Source organism: Molothrus aeneus, chromosome 19 (assembly GCF_037042795.1).
Source record: "Molothrus aeneus isolate 106 chromosome 19, BPBGC_Maene_1.0, whole genome shotgun sequence".
NCBI classification, from domain to species: Eukaryota; Metazoa; Chordata; class Aves; order Passeriformes; family Icteridae; genus Molothrus; species Molothrus aeneus.
This window is the reverse complement of record NC_089664.1, coordinates 6,385,660-6,404,840: the sequence shown is the minus strand read 5'-3', so window position 1 is coordinate 6,404,840 and position 19,181 is coordinate 6,385,660. Positions and strand designations below refer to the sequence as shown.

Here is a 19,181-nt window from a genome sequence, read left to right as displayed (position 1 = left end):
TTTGGGCTTAATTGCGAGTGGTCGTGCACACAACATTACACAGCCCGAGGATTTCCGCAGCAACGCTTAGGGCTCTGCAGTTCACAGCACTGAACGTGTCAGAAAGCTGCTGTGTAAAACCAAATCCTTAGAGCAGGTTTTTTATTTTTTTTGTCCTGAAAACTTGAATATCTCCTCACCACCACCACAAAAAAAACCCCAAAATAAAAACCAAAAAAAAAAAAACCAAACAAAAACCAAACCAAAAAAAAAAAAAGAAAGGAAAAAAAAAGGAAAAAAACCCAAAAACCAAAAAAAAAAAAAAAACCAACCAAAAAAACCCCAAAAAAAGAACTACGGAAAAGGGTTTGTTTTCTCAGCAGACACCTTTTTTCCATTAAAAAAATTGTGAAACGCACTTTTCAGCAATCTCCATTTTATTTTTAAAATCTCATTGGAAAAACACTGAGCAGCGTTATTTAGTATTCAAAACAACCTGCTCAGGATTTGATGACTGCCTTTGACAAGGGCGCCCAGTGCTGCCGACTGCCGAGCAGCCGGGAAGTGCCGATGTTCCCTGCTGGAAAATCCAGGCTGTCAGCTGCCACCGAGCCTTGAGGGGGACACAGCTCACACCCTCGGTTCCCCATTCCAAGGCTGAAATGGGGTTTCATTCCTGGGTTTGCCCAGCTGCCCTCCAAGCCCCGGGGTGTGCTGGGTTTCCAGGGCTTTCCTGCTGCTATCTCCACTTGGACACCCAGAAAGTCCAGAGGCAGGAACTGGCAGTGGGATATGCAGGATTCCATGGCGCCTGGGCTCTCTTCGGGCTCTCTTGGAGACAAATAAGTTTTATAAAGGTGGTTTAATACCGCTGAAAATGCTGGGAGCTCTCCAGTCGCCTCTTTCCTCTGCACATGCCCGTGCTGAACGCTAGATGGGGCGTCAGACACAGGGTTTGGTCCATGCGAGAGCAGTTTCTGCAGAGAACTGAGTCATGCTTGAGAAAAACAGAAAAGTGTGGACGCCCATCTGCAGAGCAGACAGCTTGTGTTGTGAAACGTGATTTCTTGGGATGCACAGTGACCCGGCCCGCGGCTGCTGAGGGATCACAGAGAGCCAGAGCTATGAGAGCCATTCCAGCAAAACAGCCAAAGTCATCCTACAAAGGAAGGTGGAGGATTTAGATAAAGAAATCAGGCAGCTGTGATCTGCAGATTCTCGTCTGTCCATCTGATTACAGTAGACAGGTTGCCTTTTATTTATTTTAATACAGTGTGAGCAGGTTGCCTTTATTTTATTACAGTGTGAGCTGTTTGCCTTGCTCACCTCTCAGGCTTCAGCAGGTATTTCACCCTTCCCCTGTAGAATCAGCATGGTCCAACAAACACAGACATGGACTGTCACCCCTGAATCTCTCCAGGATAGAGGGTAGTGCCATGCTGGGTCTTGCAAAGGGTGAATCAGTTTCATAGCAGAGTCTTTTCTGACTGATGCATGAAAGGGGTGAGATGTCCTGAGCAAATTTTTCATGGTGCTCTTGTGTGTTTTCACAAGGTCTTAACAGCTTGGAAGGGACTGCATCTCCCAAAACACAGATGGGAAATGCAAAGTGACATGCTAAAAACAGCACAGAGAAGGAGAATTACCTCATCTGCAAAAAGAAGGAGTAGCATGAGATACATCTATAGATCTTCTCCTTTCCATGTGGGAGGGAGGTGGCATATATTTCCTATACAACAATAGGACGTATGCTGCATAACAGGTACCAGATGGGTGTTTAAATAATCTTCAGCTGCTGCATGTCATGCTGTTATCTCATTATCCATTACAAGTTAAATGGGTTCAAGCTGGGCCTGGACATGGATGAGATGTCTAATAGTGGTGGTGAGGCTGACATTGATGGCAATTTCCTTGAACAGCAGTCTGGAAGCTCCAAGTGGAGCACAGACCCTGCACCACACAGTCCAGAGTGCAATATTTCGTGCCTGTTGTGTTGAACACGTTGTTTCTCACCACCCTCCTGTGCCCTAGGCACAGAACTGGCATCCTGTCATGCCTTGATTTTGCCCTCCCGACCAGGACAGGGATGGGGTGGTTGGCCAGCAGTGGGTCATCTTGAACCAGCTGCCACAAGCTGAAAGTACTGAAAATCTGCAGCAGAGAAGAACTTTAGATAGGTGTTCAGTGTGCAATAGGCTTGGGGTGTCTGTGATTTGGGGTGTCTGTGATTTAGGGTGTCTGTGATTTGGGATGCTGATCAGCAGTGGAAGTGGTGTGGTGAAAAGGAAAAGGTGTGGAAAAGGGAAGGATGTTGCAGAGAGTATAAGAAGGAGAATGGTAGGAATTTGGGGATCCTACCCAAATTACCCAGTGCAAACACCAATATAGGGTGTTTGCAGTGGGTAATTTGAGGTGCTAAAGCTGTTGTGGTAGAGGAGGCAATGGAGATGGAGTATCTGTGTTGCAAAGCAAGAGATAAGGGATGCAGAGATGGAGTACTCAAGGCCAAGGGTGAGGAGAGAGAAAAGTCTCAGATGAGATTTTTGCCTGGCCTGACCCCGCTTCCGGTGTGCTGGAATTTCCTGCCACCTGCAATTTGATTGGTTTAAAGTCAGCATTTTCAGGACTTTGGGCTGGCTCACTTTGAGCTCTGTGGCAGAGAGCTCAGAGAATCTGGGATCTGGCTGGTGAGCAGGGCTCTCTGGGCAGCATCACAAGGCAGCAGAGCTCCCAGCTGGCTGGTGAGCCAAGGAACATGTCTCCAGCCAGGGGACAGGGTGCTAGGAATCAGGGCTGCAGCCCCATCTTCAGCTCATGGAGTGCAAGAGTTTTCCAGGTAAGAATTTCAAGATCTATGAATCAATGCTTTTCCCAGAAAAAGTCTGTGTTTTTGTTGGAGGATGTATAAGGTCCTCAATATTTCCAAATGCTTTGTTTATGAAAGAGGTTTGGGAATGTGCTGTTTTACATGAGTTGCTGGGCTGGCAAGAGGTTCCTGTGGAAGGTTTCTAACTGAAGAAGGAGAGCTAGGAGACTCATTTTTCCCTCCATTCATTTTACATTCATTTTGCCTTCTGACTCTGGCTAGATGCTCTCTAACAGCCTGTTTTTCTGAGAGGAATTTCCTTTATTTTTACCCTTTTTCTACCACACCACGCACCCCCCTACGCCCCGTATGTGGTTTTGCTTTGTTTTCTTTCTCTGCTTTAATTTCAGTATCATCTTCCAAGTGCTGCTTATCCTAAACACAGAGATGAGGCAGTGACAGGAAAGGGCTGCCACTCTGACGTACATTGGGATCTTTAAAGAGTAGGATTGTGGTGGGCTTTATCCAAATACAGAGCCTGGCTAAGCTCTGAGGACTACACTAATGCTGTGGAAAGGCTCTGAGTCATGGAATATGTTCCCTGACCTTTCTGTAATGTGACAGGAGCAATAATACAAAATACCAACATCTGCATTAACAGTGAGCAGACATTGTCTAATCCTAGAAACACCCAGGGAGTCAAGAGCCTGTCATCCTTCTCTTGCAGGTAGGAAAATTGAGGTTTGCAGATGATGAAAGTTTTTTTTTTTCAACACGGTAGTTCATAGCAAAGGGTTTAACAATTCTGTTTTGTCACTGAAATATTTACTCAAGAGCTTGAGCTGTGATTCAGCTTGGACAGGCTTCAAAATCCTTATCTGGGGTACAAAATCACAGAGTCCCTTGGGTCAGTGTGTGGTGCTGTGCTGTGTGAAGAGGGACAGTCCAACAGGGAAAGATGTGGATGAGTTTGGCATCTATGTGAAACAGAACATCATATACTTGTGCAGTAAATCTGCCCTTGGGAAATAATTAATTTGATCACATCTGAACACTTGTGAAATTCTGAGGTACCAGGAGGACTGGATTTTGTCCTGGTTGCCATCTCTGAAAAATTCCATTGAGAAGTTCTTCCGTACAACAAGAAAAAATGTTTCCTGTCTGGATGCCCAATGTCAAAGCCCTTTTCCCTGAGCCCAGGCTGCAGTCAGAGAGCAGAGTCTCATCGAGCTGTCCCAGCAGGGTGAGCAAGCAGAGCTGGGATGCTGAGGTGCTTCAGGCCAGAGCTGTCCCTGCTCTGCACCAGCACAGCTCCTCCCCAGAGCAACTGGGACTGAGCAGGGCTTGGCAGTGCTGCTGGTGCCCTCTGGCCGTGCTGAACGCTGACAGCTCTGCAGAGGGACAAAAATGGGATTTTTAATCTGATCCTCGGTGGTTAGCAGCAGGTGGAGCCAGACAGGTCGTGTTACCTGGTAGGGATGGGAGTGAGAGGCAGGGGAGGGAATGTGCTTGTGTTTAAGCTGTGCTCCATTGTGGGTGAAGGAAGCTGCTGTCTCACGTTTCTTGCCTACCGTGGGAACTTGCTGGAAGTTGAATGTTTTGTAGATAAGCACAAGGGGACAATGCTGGCAGGACATTTCTCTGCTCTTTATGGGGTGAGTCCTGGAGCTGGAACCTGCTTGATCTTTCACACGTATCAACTCCATCAAGCAGTGATGGATGGAGATGGTCTTTCTCCGAACGAGCACAAGGAATTATTAAAGTGCCTGGCAGCCAAAATAGCTCTGGCCACTGTGTGTTCCAGAGGCAGAAGGGATGGAGGGAGGCAGCCACTGGGCTCTGGATAGAAACAGAGGTTTATGTTCATATGAACAGGAGTTGCCAGGAATGCCACAGGCTTTGAAGAGAAGAGTTTTTAAATCTGTACTTGAGCGATCATAACAGGTGTCCATTTCTCAAAGTGACTTTTACATCATGGACACACTCCAGTCTCATATTTGGTGCTAGGAATAAAGAAGTTAAGGAATAGCTTGGAGAAAATTGCTGTTAAGAGTTAAACTACTGGTTAACTACTGTTAACTGCCAGAACTGTGAGACACTGGGGCTCAGGTGGGTGTTTTATGGGCTGCTTTGGGTCTCTGCTCTTGCAGGACAAGAGGACCCAGCAGCTCAGGGCCTGGTTCACCCTCCCTGGAAAAGTCATGTGGATGTGGCACTTCAGGAAGTGGTGAAAACCAGAGGTTAAGGATTGGATTTGGTGATCCTAGAGGTTTTTTCCAAACTGAATGGTTCTGTGATTCCCCGATAAAGGCACCACCCAAAGCCAGGTGCAGATAAGCAGCAGTCTCCACTGGACCATGCAAATCCACCTGGGCTGGCAGCTGAGAGAGGCACCCTCAGGGCAGGAACTCAGGAAAGCAAAGCAGGGTGTGGAGGTGCTTTACCATTCGCAGCCTTGCCTTTTCACCCCTTCTGGCCTCCGGGCTCTGATTTCGTGCAAGGTCCAGATGAATAATGTATGAAATGGTAGAGATAGACCCGGTGGATGGGCTATCGATGCGGGCAGTTAGGCTCTGTTTTGACTTGTAAAGTAAACATTCCTGGTGTAGACATCCTCTGTGGTTTAGTGATTAGATCTGGGAACTGCATTTGGGGTCAAGTCAAGGTGCTCTAACCCAGTTCCAGCAACATTGGCTTAGCCACATCATCTGTTCCTAATGCTCTGCTTGTCTCCCCATGACATGAACAAGAGGGGAAGGAAATCCCATAAAAAGATGATGATAATAATCATCACTATCACCATCATCATCATCTCAATTGAGATGTTGTTTTATTTTGGAACTTATTGTCCGAGGATGTGGTTTAGTTTGAATGGTGTGCACAGTGAACTTGGCATGTAAATATAGAACATTCCCCTTATTTATCACAACACATCCACAAGAAAGAGAATTAAACCTCGTGCTGTAGGTGCTCAGTGGTAAGATAGGGACTCTGTGAGAGTTAAACTTCACCTGCCTTGATCCTGCCTTTGGTTTTTAACCTTGTTTTTAACATTGAGCCCAGAATTTGAAATTGGAGAGTGTTCCTGTTTGGCTTGGCTCCAGGAATTTCTGGTTTTGTTCTCCAGGCTGGCTTGGAGCAGAGTAGGTCTCGTGTGAGCCTGTTTACCTGTGTAGCAATAGTTCTTACTGAAAGAACAAGAAATAATAGGGAAACTTTAGCCCATATTCTATCTTAAATAGAATTATGTCGTAAATAACAATTTAGGGATAAAAACGGCATGAAAGAGATGAAACTTCAGCTGCATGGAATATGAAACACTAAGTTCATATGGTGTGGGAGGATTCCTCAGGAAGAGTAGGGCATGAGTAATGCTGTGCCCTCGCTCCAGTCATGGGCTCTGATGTGGTGAATGGCTTGTACCTCATCCAAAGCACAAAGGTGGTGGTGTTATTATGCAGACAGCCCCATCCAATGGTTTAGGACTCTTAGGTGAAAGAGGATTTAAAAGGTTTTGGGTTGGACTCCATCCTGGTTGGACCAGAATTAGAGGCTGTGTTTGGTTTGGGGTTTAGCAAAGGTAACACCCTGCTCTTACACCCATCTCCTGTGAAGAGCCATAAACACAGGTCACTAAAATTAGTCTTGCAAGGCAGCTGCTCTGACTGGTGCCTCTGCTTTCCCTGCTCTGTGTTCAGCTCATGCCCAAGACCTTTGCCTGGTTTTAATCAGCTCAATTAGCAGCTGACACTGAGGACCAAGTAGGTTCATCAGGAGAAAGTGAATAAAACAAATAGCAAAAGTGAATAAAACAAATAGCTTCCCCATTTGTTCAGAGAGGCTGGGTCCGGGCCCCTTGAAGTGCTGGGGAGGTTATGGAGCAAGGTCTCCTGAGCAAGAAGGGGTTTGGTGATTTCTGTGGAGACTAGTGAGGCTTCCTGGAAATTCCACCAGGTCTGTCCTTCTCTGTGGTTTGGACTCAGAATGTCATTGCAGGGAAGCCTGAGGACCTGTAATTTGTGCCTCAAATCTTACTCTGAATGACCTGTAAAGTATCATTTCCATACAGATTCCTCACTGTTAAATAAAGGTTGAATCTGAAACTGTTAGGTTCTTTTTCCAGGAGATATTTTATCTAACAGGAAGAAAAATGTACTCTGCTAAAATAAAATGTTCCCTGCAGGACTCCAGTTTCCAGCTATTGTTAAAGTATGTGGTGGAGAGCTGGGAACCCTGTGGCCAACAGGGAGCTGGAATAAGTTGAAAAGAGGAGAAGGATGTGCTCTGCAAAGAACAATGTTCGGTCCACACTAACAGCACAGAAAAAGAGAAGATTGGTTGCAGGATACAGAGAGGCCCCAAGGAACAGGGATGAGCAGCCAGATCTAATGCTGATAGCTGTGAAGTGGCCCAGGGCTGTCTTCTATATAACATTGCTGGAATTCCTACAGTTTGGGAGTAGCCCCTCTGGAGTACTAAATAACTTGGTGTGGAGTCATCCTAGACCCCTCAGTGAGGACTTGTGGCATTTAAAAGAAAAATGAGTTTTTAGGAGGTTGAAGGACGTTTGAAGTGCAGGGGGTAAAGGAGTTGGCAGTCATGTGCTGGTCATCTGCTTGCTTCAGCATAGAGGGAAGTATGAAAGTATGACTGGGATAATCAAAAGCATGGAGAAATCTCCTTTGAAGAGAGATGAAAGCAAATGGGACTGAAGTGAAGCTGAGTAAGAGGTGCTTCCACAGACATGTTTCAAAGGAGGAGAATGCTGGGCAAAGCTGAGCAAGAATTGCTCTTCCTCTTAATTCCCCTGTGTGTCTGTCTGTGACATGAACAAGAGGGGAAGGAGATCCCATAAAAATGTTATTATTATTTTTATTATAGTCATCATCTTAATTTAAATCGTGTTTCATTATGGAACTTCATTGTCTCGAGAAGTAATTCAGTGTTAACAGTTTGGATGGTGACTTGACGCATGTAATTACCAAACATTAACTTCATGTATGACAACAAATTTACAAGAAAGAGAATTAAACCTTGTGATTCAGAGTTTAAGTTAATTTCTGACTTCTGAAGATTGGATGAATCAGGGTGAACGGGACCAGAGAGCCTCAATCCACTGCTGTCTTGCACAGGGACATGTCCTACCTTGAAACCAGAGTGTCCCACTGCTGAAACAGCCCTGCAAGGGCCTCACTCATGTGAGAGCAGCAGCTCCTTCCACCACTGAACATTCACACAACTTCCCCTGCTGCAATAACAGTGCAGAAAAGCTTCTTGCCCCTTCCTGATGCCCACCTCTCCTTGTGGGACAGCTCCAGCCCCACTAATGTAGCATCCCAAAGCCTCCTGTCCCTACAGCCTTTCCACAGCTGGGATCCATCTTCTCTCCTGCTAATGGTGGAACTTCTTGTTCCTTCTTGCCTGAGTCAGTGGTGCTATTAACAGAATGTGTTGTGCTAGAGAGATGCATTCTGCTGCTTTGCAAAACACTGCAAAAAGCACATATTGCCCTATGGAGGGCTTCAGGGTTGCATAAACACAGGGTGGGGCAGATTTCTGGGAACATCATAGACGTAAGGGTGTGGGCTGTAAATCAGGAGAGCAATCAGCACATGGGACCTGGGCAGAGTCTCAGAGTCCTGTCAATGGATCATTCAGGCAGAGAAGAAAACTTAGGATGGTTAGTCCAAGCATCACTGCCTGCAGAGTAGAGTGGAGAGGTTTTTCTACTTCTTTGCATCATTCAACCCAAATTCTGCTCTGGATAAAGTCAGGGTCACACAGCCTGGGTCATGTTGTGTCAGTGCTGCCACTGCTGTGAGCAAGAGGCCAGCTGAGACAACAACACAATAAAAACCTTCCAGCAAAGGGGCTGTAAATAACAGAGCTAAATTGCTCCCTGCTTTCCAGGCTGATTGTGGGCAGGGTGTTTTCAGCATTGCTAGTGAGGGGTGTTTATTAACAACATCAGAATCAAAACCAGACCACCTGGTTTCACCAGGTAAAAGAGCACCTTTTGGCCTAAAAGGAAGCCCAAAAGATTTGTTGTTCATGACTCGGTGCAGGAAAAAGGGAAAGTTTCAGGATGTGTCTGGACGGATGACACAATGACTTGACTCATAAAACCTCAAATTACTGAGCAGCTCTGACTTCTGCCTGAGTCAGGTCTTGTGGGAAGGATGTCCTGATCTGCTCTAGGAAGCTCAGTTGTCCCCCAGGACATTACAAAGTGCCACTTACAAGATTGGAGTGTGTGCTAAAGAGATCTAGACAATGTGACCTACACAGGAGGGCAGGAGGGTGGGAGGAAATGCTGCTGTTTAATCTGGGGGTGATGAAGGGGACACAGAGAACTCAGGGGGTTGAAAATAAGCTCTGTGGTTTGGAAAGCTTTGTGGTGGGTGAAGCCCTGTGGCAAAGCCATGAATGAAGGCACTCCTTGGAGCTGGTTTCACCAGGATGGTGTAGCCACTCAGCTTGGGCCAGGATCAGGCAATGATGTGTTCACCTTTCCATTCCTTCTTGTCCTGTGAGAACTTGAAAATGCCTATCTGGTGAAAACAGGGCTTAAAAGACTTTAAAATTAACAAGCTCAGCAACCTGTTCTTCCTGGGTTGCAAGGCAGGGTTAACAGCCCAGGAAATAAAAGGTTTGTTTTCTACTTTGCACCTTGAAGCTGCTCATTGCTGTTGAATGTCAGGTCTGGAAATAAGGCTGGACTCAGGGACCACAGTTGCTTCCTCTTCCAGCCCTGTTAGTGAGCCAGGGCTCTTAATGCTGTGATTCCCATGCCCTGATTCCCATCTCCCCATAACACAGCATGTGGAGGCTGGATTATGCACCTTCCTTTACCTTTGCTCTTGTTTCAGAGCACCCCAGCAGGGAATCTGCATCTATGTTGTAGTTTTGCAAATTCTTGAAGTCTAGGAAATGTTCCCAAATTCTGACATTTTTGGCAGTAATTTGTTCCTCTACTCTCCCAATCTGGCAGGGAAACTCCCTGTTTTTGGGCAGTAACACAAGTGTTTTTTGCCTGTTGTTTACAGCTGATGGGATCTGGTTCTTGGGAAGCAAAACACATCATGAGATGCTGAGGTGTGGCTGAGTGAGAGAGAGGCACAGCTCCCCCACACCCCAAGCCCTGACCCCATCTCCCACCTTTACCTGGTCTCAGCAGTGGCAGGTGCAGCTCTGCCTAGAGCCAGCACCTAAACCAGCTGGGACAGAGGGAGAGAACAGGAGAGAGGAGAAATAACTTCCCTCAGCCCCTCTCCCAGCAGGGTTTCATCCCTGAAGGCACAGAGCAGCCTAGCCAAGGAATTCTTTCCTAAGAGAAAGCCCAGGCATGAATCCATGTGAGGCTCAGAACATGAGAAAATAATCTACTTGCACACACCCACAGCCTGATGGCCTCTTTTCCAGCATCTCTAGTGTCACAGCAGCAGAGGGGACAGTGACTCCTCTGCAGCCAGGGTGGGTGTGAGAGTTTGGGGCAGGAGCAACTGGGAGCAGGGCAGCAGCCCAGGAAGGGATGGAGGAGAAGGCAGGAGGACATGCCACTGCTCTGACCTGGCCCTGGGCCTGTTCCCTGGGACTGGCTGAGGAACAGCAGCTTCCTCTGCTCTGCCTGGGACTCAGAGCCACCACAGCCTGCCCCTTCCCTGGGCCTCTCCTGACGGCTTTCTCCTGCTGCAGGCATCTGCTCTTCTGAGTGTGAAGGACATTTTGGGAGAGTCTGATCTTACATTCCTCATGCCTGAGGCCTCTCAGATAGCTGCAGCCAGTACTGTCAACTTCAAAATGCAAACCAGACAAAATCTGCCTGAGTTTGCTGAAGGCTGAAGCATCCCAGTTGTTTCCTGAGATGTTGGTTTTCCCCTGCCTGGATTTTGGTAGCAGGGGGGGTCACAGAGGTGGCTTCTGTGAGAAGGTGCTAGAAGCTTCCCCTGGTGGCTCTGACCCAATTCCTAATGGCTCTGAAGATGGACATGCTACTGGCCAAGGCTGGGCCAATTAGAGATGATGGTAACACCTCTGTGATAACATATTTGAGAAGAAAATGAAAGCAAAGTGAAGAACACAGTTTTTTCTAGCCAGAGAAGAGGAGAAGGTGAGAACATGTGAGGGAAACAACATGGAGACACCAAGGTCAGTGGAGAAGGAGGAGGAGGAGGAGATTCTCCAGGTGCCAGAGCTGAGATTCCTCTGCAGGCCATGGTGATGACCATGGTGAGGCAGCTGAGGCCCTGCAGCCCATGGGGATCCATGGGGGATGCAGAGATCCACCCACAGTCCATGGGGATCCATGGGGGATGCAGAGATCCACCCACAGCCTGTGGGGATCCATGGGGGATGCAGAGATCCACCCACAGCCCATGGGGATCCATGGGGGATGCAGAGATCCACCCACAGCCTGTGGGGATCTATAGGGGATGCAGAGATCCACCCCACAGCCCATGGGGGAGATGCCCATGCTGGAGCAGGTGGGTGCCTGGAGGAGGCTGTGACTCAGTGGGAGATCCACTGGAGAGAGGGCCCTGCTTCCAGGCTGGAGCAGCCTCTCCTTGGAGGACTGCACCCTGTGGAAAGAGTGACCCACATTGCAGCAGTTTTGGGAGGATTGTGTGCCCAGGGAGGGACTCACATTGCAGCAGTTTGGGAAGGACTGCTGCTCATGAGATTGGACCCACACTGGAGAAGTTCTCTGTGAACTGTATCCTGTGGGAGGGACCCCACAGTCTCACAGGGGAACAACTTCTCTCCCTGAGCAGCATAAAAAAATCTCAGTGATGAAATGACCAAAACTGCCATGTCCTATCTCCCTGCACTGTCAGTTGGAAGAAGAGAGGAGTTGGGGAAGAAAAGGTCTTTTTAAGGGCTTATTTCACTTCTCATTATTCTCCTCTGATTTTGTTTGGAGTAAATTCACTTCATACCTCTAAGCCAGACCTATTTTGCCCTTGGAGTTTTTTTTTCCCAGTCTTTATTTCAACTCATGAACCCTTTGTTAATTTTCTCTCTCCTCTCCCAGCTGTGGCAGGGGAGGGCAAGTGAGAGACTTTCATGGGTGCCTGGAGTTTGGCCAGTGTCAAACCACAACAGATGCCAATGCTGGGGGCCAGAGGTGCTGATGGTTCCACTGCTTACTGACTTTACAGTATCTTCTGTGTCCTGCTTGCTGAAACAAGCATGAGGAGCCCAGGAGTCTGGGGATAGGGAGCTGCAGGTGAAGCAAGAGGATTTCACAGATCCACGGAAGGTGCGTCATGGTGGTGGGAGCTTTCGTGCAGACTGAGGAGGGAAGGCAGGTGGAGCACCCTTCTCACTAATAAACAGCTAAAACACTCATGCCTTTACTTGAAAAGTCACCGTGTTTGATGAGCAAGCACTGCACAGCCTCCCTTGGCAGCTGGGTTTCCAGGATGGGTGCAGGTGATCACTGGAGTGTGCAGGTTCCAAGGGTTTGTGCTGGGAGCAGCAGGAAGAAATGGCAGGGCAGGAGGGCACCAGTGTCCAGGGTAGCATTGGAGCAAGCTGGGAATGGAGCTCAGCTCCTGGGCTGAGCTGTGTGCCCAGGGCAAGCAAAATCCCAGCTGGGCTCTGCACCTCCTCCACCAGCATGCTGGAGAAGTGCCACCCACCTGCCCATCTCCTCCAGCCTGGAGCAGTCTCCCCTCAGGCTCTTTGCTTAGCCCCAGCTGTGGGATGTAATTGCTCAAAGTAGCTCTGGGATCAGGGTGGAGCCCAGGCTGTGCCACCCCAGCGGACGTGCCAGCGCTCCTCTGAACCAACCCTCTCCCTCTGCTGCCACCTGGAAATTCCCCAGAGGAGCAAGAGTGGAAAAATGTAGTCACAATACTCCAGCGTAATTCAGCTGGTCAAATAAATAACCTGTGTGGGAATTGAGAGTGATTTTTATTTCATAACCTTGCCAAAGCAGAATCACTTTTACAGGCTTCTATTTTTAAGTACTTTTCTCAAGCATTTCCCATTATTTTTTCATTCCTTCTGCTTCCTACAGTTCAGTTCCTCCTCCAGCAAAATGCTGCATTTTTTCCCTACAGCTCCTGGGGTCAGTCTAACCTGACAACCCAATCTTTCTAAGCCTCACACAGATTTTTATTAATAATTTCTCAGAAAAAAAAAATGCAGTGTTTTTGGCTAGTGGTGTTGGGTTTAGGTAGATCTTGTCCTGGGTCCTTGAGACCTCTCATGCTCTAGGTTTTAGGGCATGACTTGCAGTTTAAAGACATATTGCTGTTAGGACCTGGCCTTCTTGAGGGAAGGGCTCTGTGCTGGCAGGATGTGATCTGTGGAGGAGGATCAAACATGAATATTAACAGCCTGCTTCCGCATGGATTAATGGGATGCTTGAACACGCTTCAGCTGCTGCGTTGCCTTGGGTCTCAAAAGCCGGGAAGGTGCAAGTGTGGATGTGTTCTACCCAGCATGAGAGCCCTGAACCTGCTAAACTGAAAAGGATCTGGGATCCCAGGAGCATTACACCTGCCTTTGCAGTCATCTGCTGCTCCTCATCCCCATCCATAACCCTCCCCTCTGGAGTTCCACTCTGTGTAACACTAAAAGGGGGTTGAAATCCATAAACACACAGAAAAAAACCCTTTTTTAAAACTAACACATCCACACCTTGTTTAGGGATAAGCCCCGAGGGATTATCCCTAAACAAGGTGTGCTTCCTGCTCTCTCTGTTCAATGTAAATTTGTGCCAGTTGCTGGTGCAAATTGTCCAGGGCTCCCTGCCAGTGTTTGAACAATGCCAAGGAGGAGAAGTCTGGCTGGCTGGCAGGAGGAGTCCTGGCTTGTCTGCAGGTGCATATTCCTGCTGCTCAGCGAGGTGTTGGCTGCCTTGGGAGGGGAAGAAGGTGCATGAAGGAAAAAGGTCCCACTGCTGAAGACCCTGTGGACTGGATCATCAGCTGGTAAAAACTGGAGCTGCTGGATGGAGGGTGTGATGTGTTGGTGAAGGGTCTGGCTGGCTGCCCTCTCCCAGGCTCCTGGGAGAAAGGGTTGCTGGAGAATGTCTCATCCATGCTGTGGGGCTGGTCTGGCCCTGCATGACCCCAATCCTTGGGCACTGAGGTCTTGAGGTCTTCTCTGCTGTGGGTTGATCCCTATCAGGTGTGGAGAGGAGGGATGGGAGGAGTAGTGTTTGGGATGTGGCTTTGCCACTGCCTACTTACACTTGGCATTGTGGTGTTTATAGAACCCTGCTGAGCTCCAGGGGTGCATGGGTGGGTTTGGGGGTAGTTCACTGGTGAACACCTCAGCTCTTAGCACAGAGCCTGGATCCACATGGCTGCTGCATGTCCTGGTGTTCTCACTCCCACCCCAGGGAAGCAGCCTGCCAGAGGCTGCAGAGCTCCACACTGGGCTGTGCCAGGACTTGTTCTGCAGCCTCCCCAGTGCCAGGGTGGTGGTGACCAACTGCAAGTACCTCCCTCTTAAAACCAAGTGCTTGTGGTTTTCAAAGGCTTCCTGCACTGCTAAAAACATAACTCTAAGGCCCTGTGCCAGGGGCACCAATAGTCTGTGAACTATAGGTCTGGTCACATTCAAAAGAGCCAGCTGGGTTCAGGAGTAGCACAATTTATTGAATGTCACATATATGGATCTTTTGGATTGCCCATGACAAATGCCTGATCTGCAGAGTGGCTTTATAGAGCACTGACAATACAATGGCAATCACAATCTTAATTTCCCAGGTTAACACTCTGAGGACACAAGAGTTGACCCTTGTGGGGTGGGAGAGGACAAATCTGTCAAACTGTTCCTGGAATTTCATGTAAAATTCTTGTCTGCCAGCTAGATATTAAACTGGCCAGCTTTTACATCTTATAAACCACTATAGTGCAAAATGCTGCCAATAGTGATCAAATCTTCTGCTATTTGTGGGTTTATTGTACAGAATATTTATTGGTAGGAGGTTTTGGTTTGTCAAAACTTTTCTGGGTATTGGGTAATAAAACTAGACCACATGGCCTCCACTGCACATTCACCCCCATGCCATGGCAACACAAATCACAGGAGCTACATCCAGTTCCTATGCTTGCACTGCAGGTCCCATTGCACATCCAGCTTTGCCTTTTCTTCACTGCTTTGTGCTTCCATGCACACATTCAGATGTCATGAGGCTGAGCCAGAGCATTGCATGGAGCAGTGGAGTGTCTTTGGGTTTGCAGCACCATGGCAGAATGGCCATGAGGAACATTCAGAGGCAAATGCAGAGAATTTTATATTTTCTTGTTTTGTTTTGTTTGGTTTTTTCCCCTGTGTTAAGGAAATGAATACCAAATCCAGCCCTTCCACTCTAATAAACTTGGAGAGCTCCTGTCAGCCCCCATGCCGCTGGCTCCCTGGGGTTTGCAGCTGCTAGCACTGGGGGAGAAGGAGTTAACTTTGCATTAAATAGCAGCCCAGCTGCCTGCAGAGGCACCAATCCCACTCTTTATCCCACAATATTTCATGGCTGATGAAAAGCCAGCTCCAAATTCACATGGCACTTTTTAAACCAAGGACAATATTCCATCTTGGCTGCCTTGGTTCAGAACGAGCTGCCTTGGGGCTGGGCCGGCAGCTCTTCACTTCTGGCAGTTTCAGGGCTTTGCAGACCAGGACGTGCCTAGCTGGGTTCCAGGCTGGTCATTGCCGGGGCTCCCCTCCCAGGGGCGAGCCCTCCTGCGAGGGACAGCCAGCTCTGTCCCCTGTCCATCCCTCGCAGGTGGATCTGTGGGCAAGGCTTGGCTGCCTCTGCCATGGGAGTGAGCGCTCAGCCAGCGCTGGGCGGGACGGGAAGCGCACGGAGCAGTGGACTCCAGCGCAGGGCTGCAGGCGGCTGGGAGAGGCGCTGACCTCGTTCCCAACTCCTCCTGCCACGGAGGGATCTGCAGAGCTTCGCCCCGGGGTGAGCAGCGCCCGGCTGGGACAGGGATGCTCCGGCGGCTCCGTCCCTGGGGCACCGCGGGGAATGGGGCTGGACTGGGGACGTCGGAGCTGGGGCTGCTTTGGAGGGGTCGGAGCTGGGGCTGGTTCGGAGAGGTGGAGCTGGGGCTGGTTTGGAGAGGTGGAGCTGGGGCTGGTTTGGAGGGATCGAGCTGGGGCTGCTTTGGAGGGGTCGCAGCTCTGTGCCAGGTCCCCCTCCCAGGCGCTGTCTCCTGGCCCGGGCAGCCCATCCGCATGGAGCTGCTGGTGGCAGGGTGTGAGCAGCAGAGAATCCTGCTCCATGTGCTGGCTGCGGGTTCCTCGCTGTCCCGGCAGCCTGGCTGGGGGGTTTCGCTGGAAAGTGAAGGATTTGTGTTGTGTTTCAACGCAGCTGTTCCTGCCTCTCCCCTGCGGGGCTCTCTCGCAGCCCAAGGTCTCCCTGGCTTTGGATGCTGAAGCGACCCAGCAGCAAGTTCTCCCAAAATGATGGAAAATAAAGTATTCCTGTCATTCACGTTCTACAGCACGATTCTGATTTTAAAAATGTATGTCATTGCCATCATTACGGGGCAAGTGAGACTCAGAAAGAAGGTAAGATCCAGTCTCATTTTCCTTCTCCTCCCTTTCTGGCTCTTTGCTTGGGTTTCTGTGATTTTGCTTTCTTCTTTTATTCCTCTAAAGTTCAGCAAAATTTTCCTGAAGCAAGCTGAGTTTTCTTTGAGTTCAGTTGAAAGCAAAACTTGTTTCGTAGCTGCAGCAGATAAATATCTCACTTCTCTTTGACCCTTTCTGTTTGTTTCTACCATCTGTGGCTTGATGTTTATGATTTTGGAAACCCAATCTAAATAATAATCAGATCTCAAATGCCAAGCAGGTGAGATGCTTCTAGAAAGAGTCTGTTTACAGTTAATTTGCAGGGTCTGGAAAAAAAAGGAGAAGCGAAAAAACTAAGTTTAAGAAGAAATCATTGCAATGGTTTTTTTTTCTTGTGATGTAGCAGAAAGTTTTTGGGCTCTTGGAGGCTGACTGGCTAAGGGAACGCTCCAGGAGAGCAGCAAGTCATGGGCAATAAAACAATAGCTGGAGGAGATGATCCTTGGTCAGGGAGGAAAATACAGAGAGGACCAGCTGCTGTCAGGAGTTGGGGCCAACAGGGCTTTTACTGCCCTCACCCCAACTCCTGATAAAACCCAGCTTTCTGTAAAATCTGTTTTAAAGTATTTGAGGAGTTTCTGACTGCGTCACTGGAGAGGGAGGGAGACATTTCTGGTCTCAGATAGAACACAAATACCCTCTCCTGTGGCATCACTGTAACTGATGAATTGTCTTCTCCCCTTGTGATTCTAAATGATGCTCCAGCCCTGCGACAGTTTGGGCTTGTAACATAATTTTAAAAAGCACCAGGGCCCTTTCCAGGCTGTAAAATGAAGCTGTCAGATGTAGCCAGGTCCCTGAGGAACGGCTTCTGAGCATAGGTGAGGAGCTCACACAGTTAATTTTCATTTTTAACTTTATTAGTGTAGGATCCCATTTCCCTGTGGGAAAGCCACACAGTGCCACTGCCAAAAAGCCAGCCAGGGAATATTCTCTAATCTGTCAGTCCTGGTTATCTTTTGGAGGCTGCATTGTGTCTGCAAGCTCTCTGCCAGCAACACTGGCTGGAAAGTCTCCTCTAAATGGGTTTCATGAGAAGAAGAGGAAGGGGGTGAGGTAGGAGCTCCCTTGAAACCCTCATTTGGGACCTGCTCAGCAGGCAGCACTGGGATTTTTGGAGGACAAGGAAAACTCCTGGGAGGTGCAGGACAGTGTGCATGGAAGTGCAGTGACCCTCGTCTTTATGAAGAGTGGTAACAAATTTGGGGAGGTAAAATCCCCACAGGACTTCAAGATTAGGGGCAAAACTTCTACCTGTGAGGTTCCTGAAGGCTGTAAGCAGGTGGGGACTGTCTCTGACTGTCTCTTCCAGGCATTTGCAAACCCAGAGGATGCCCTGCGCAATGGGGGGCTGCAGTTCTACCGCCAGGACCCTGACGTGGAGCGGTGCCTCAGGTGAGCGGGGCCAGCGTTCCCAGTGCCACCATTCCCTCAGGTGCCACCATTCCTGATGCCAGCATTCCTGGTGCCACCATTCCCTCTGGTGCCAGCATTCCTGGTGCCACCATTCCCTCTGGTGCCAGCATTCCTGGTGCCGCCATTCCCTTTGGTGCCAGCATTCCTGGTGCCGCCATTCCCAATGCCAGCATTCCTGGTGCCGCCATTCCCTTTGGTGCCAGCATTCCTGGTGCCACTATTCCCTCTGGTGCCAGCATTCCTGATGCCAGCATTCCTGGTGCCACCATTCCCTCTGGTGCCAGCATTCCTGGTGCCACCATTCCCTCTGGTGCCGCCATTCCCTCTGGTGCCACCATTCCCAGTGCCACCATTCCCAGTGCCACCATTCCCTCTGGTGCCACCATTCCCAGTGCCACCATTCCCTCTGCACCAGCTGCTGGCAAACAAGAAGTGGGAAGTTAAAGGACTCACTAATTGAGTAATATTCTAGATGGTCAGGCTGCCTCGAGCTCTGCTGTGGGACCCTGCTCACGAGAGCAGTTTAATCTTTAGCATGGTGTGCACTGGAGCAAGGACAAGAGAAGGATCTGGGTTTGCATTCAACATCCAACTCTGACTAGCTCTTTTCCAGGTGCTCAAAGTCCCACAGATTCCCAGTGTCTCACCCCATACCCACACTCAAAGGCTCTTTGTGTCCTGCTCTGACAGGACCCCAGATCCCTGCGGAGCCTGGACAGGCAACAGAGTGACTGCTCCCAGTGCTGTAGGCAGCTGCCCTTTTTGGGGATCTGGGAAAAGGCTGAACAGGATTACAATAACTTTTGCTTCTCTGATTGGGCAAACTCTGAATGTTACCCCTCTTCTGTGAGAATCACAGTTTCTCAGAGGTAAAACACAGGGTTATTCAGCCCTGGGTTTGATTTGCTGTCCCCCTTACTGAAGGAGGTGCCCCAAGTGCTGGGCTGGATTGCTGCTGATGTGCAGGAAAGGGGCTGGAGTTGTGCCCTGCTGTCCTTGAGCCCTGGACTGTGCATGGAGACCTCACTGCTCATGTCCCCCTGCCTCCAGCATTTGCTTTAGAAAACAGCTAGTGCCACCTAATTGCTGGGCTGCCAGGGGGAGGAGGAGGATGGAAAATGAGCTATTTCCTTCCTAGCAAAAATAAAATAATAGCAGAAACAATAATCATAATCTTCTTTTGATTATTCAGGATAAACAAACTTCCATAAAAATAAATAACTAGAGCTGCAGCAAAAACCTGGGGCAGCCTGGGATCTGACTTGGGCAGCTGAAGCTCTCAGAGCCCGTCCTTGCTGATGTATTTACAGCCTTGAAGACACATTGAATCCAAGGTGTTTCCCCAGAGCAAGGGCCATGTCAGCTTCTCATCTCAGACTGTACCTGG

General features: G+C 48.9%; 1 protein-coding gene across 4 annotated transcripts in view; it reads left to right on the top strand.

The window, feature by feature from the left end:
* Positions 1 to 373: 373 nt before the first annotated feature.
* The window catches only part of PTGES (prostaglandin E synthase), a 27,446-nt gene continuing 8,638 nt past the window's right edge, over positions 374 to 19,181 (top strand). For 2 of the 4 annotated variants that reach the window (XM_066562647.1, XM_066562650.1), the window contains exons 1-3: positions 15,611 to 15,707; positions 16,116 to 16,315; positions 17,691 to 17,773. In XM_066562647.1, the coding sequence (XP_066418744.1) occupies positions 16,208 to 16,315; positions 17,691 to 17,773 (191 nt within the window). In that variant the 5' untranslated portion in view covers positions 15,611 to 15,707; positions 16,116 to 16,207. Of the gene's footprint in view, positions 1,151 to 2,760; positions 2,816 to 15,610; positions 15,708 to 16,115; positions 16,316 to 17,690; positions 17,774 to 19,181 lie in introns of those variants that run through there. The other 2 variants (XM_066562649.1, XM_066562648.1) reach the window with 2 other exon arrangements.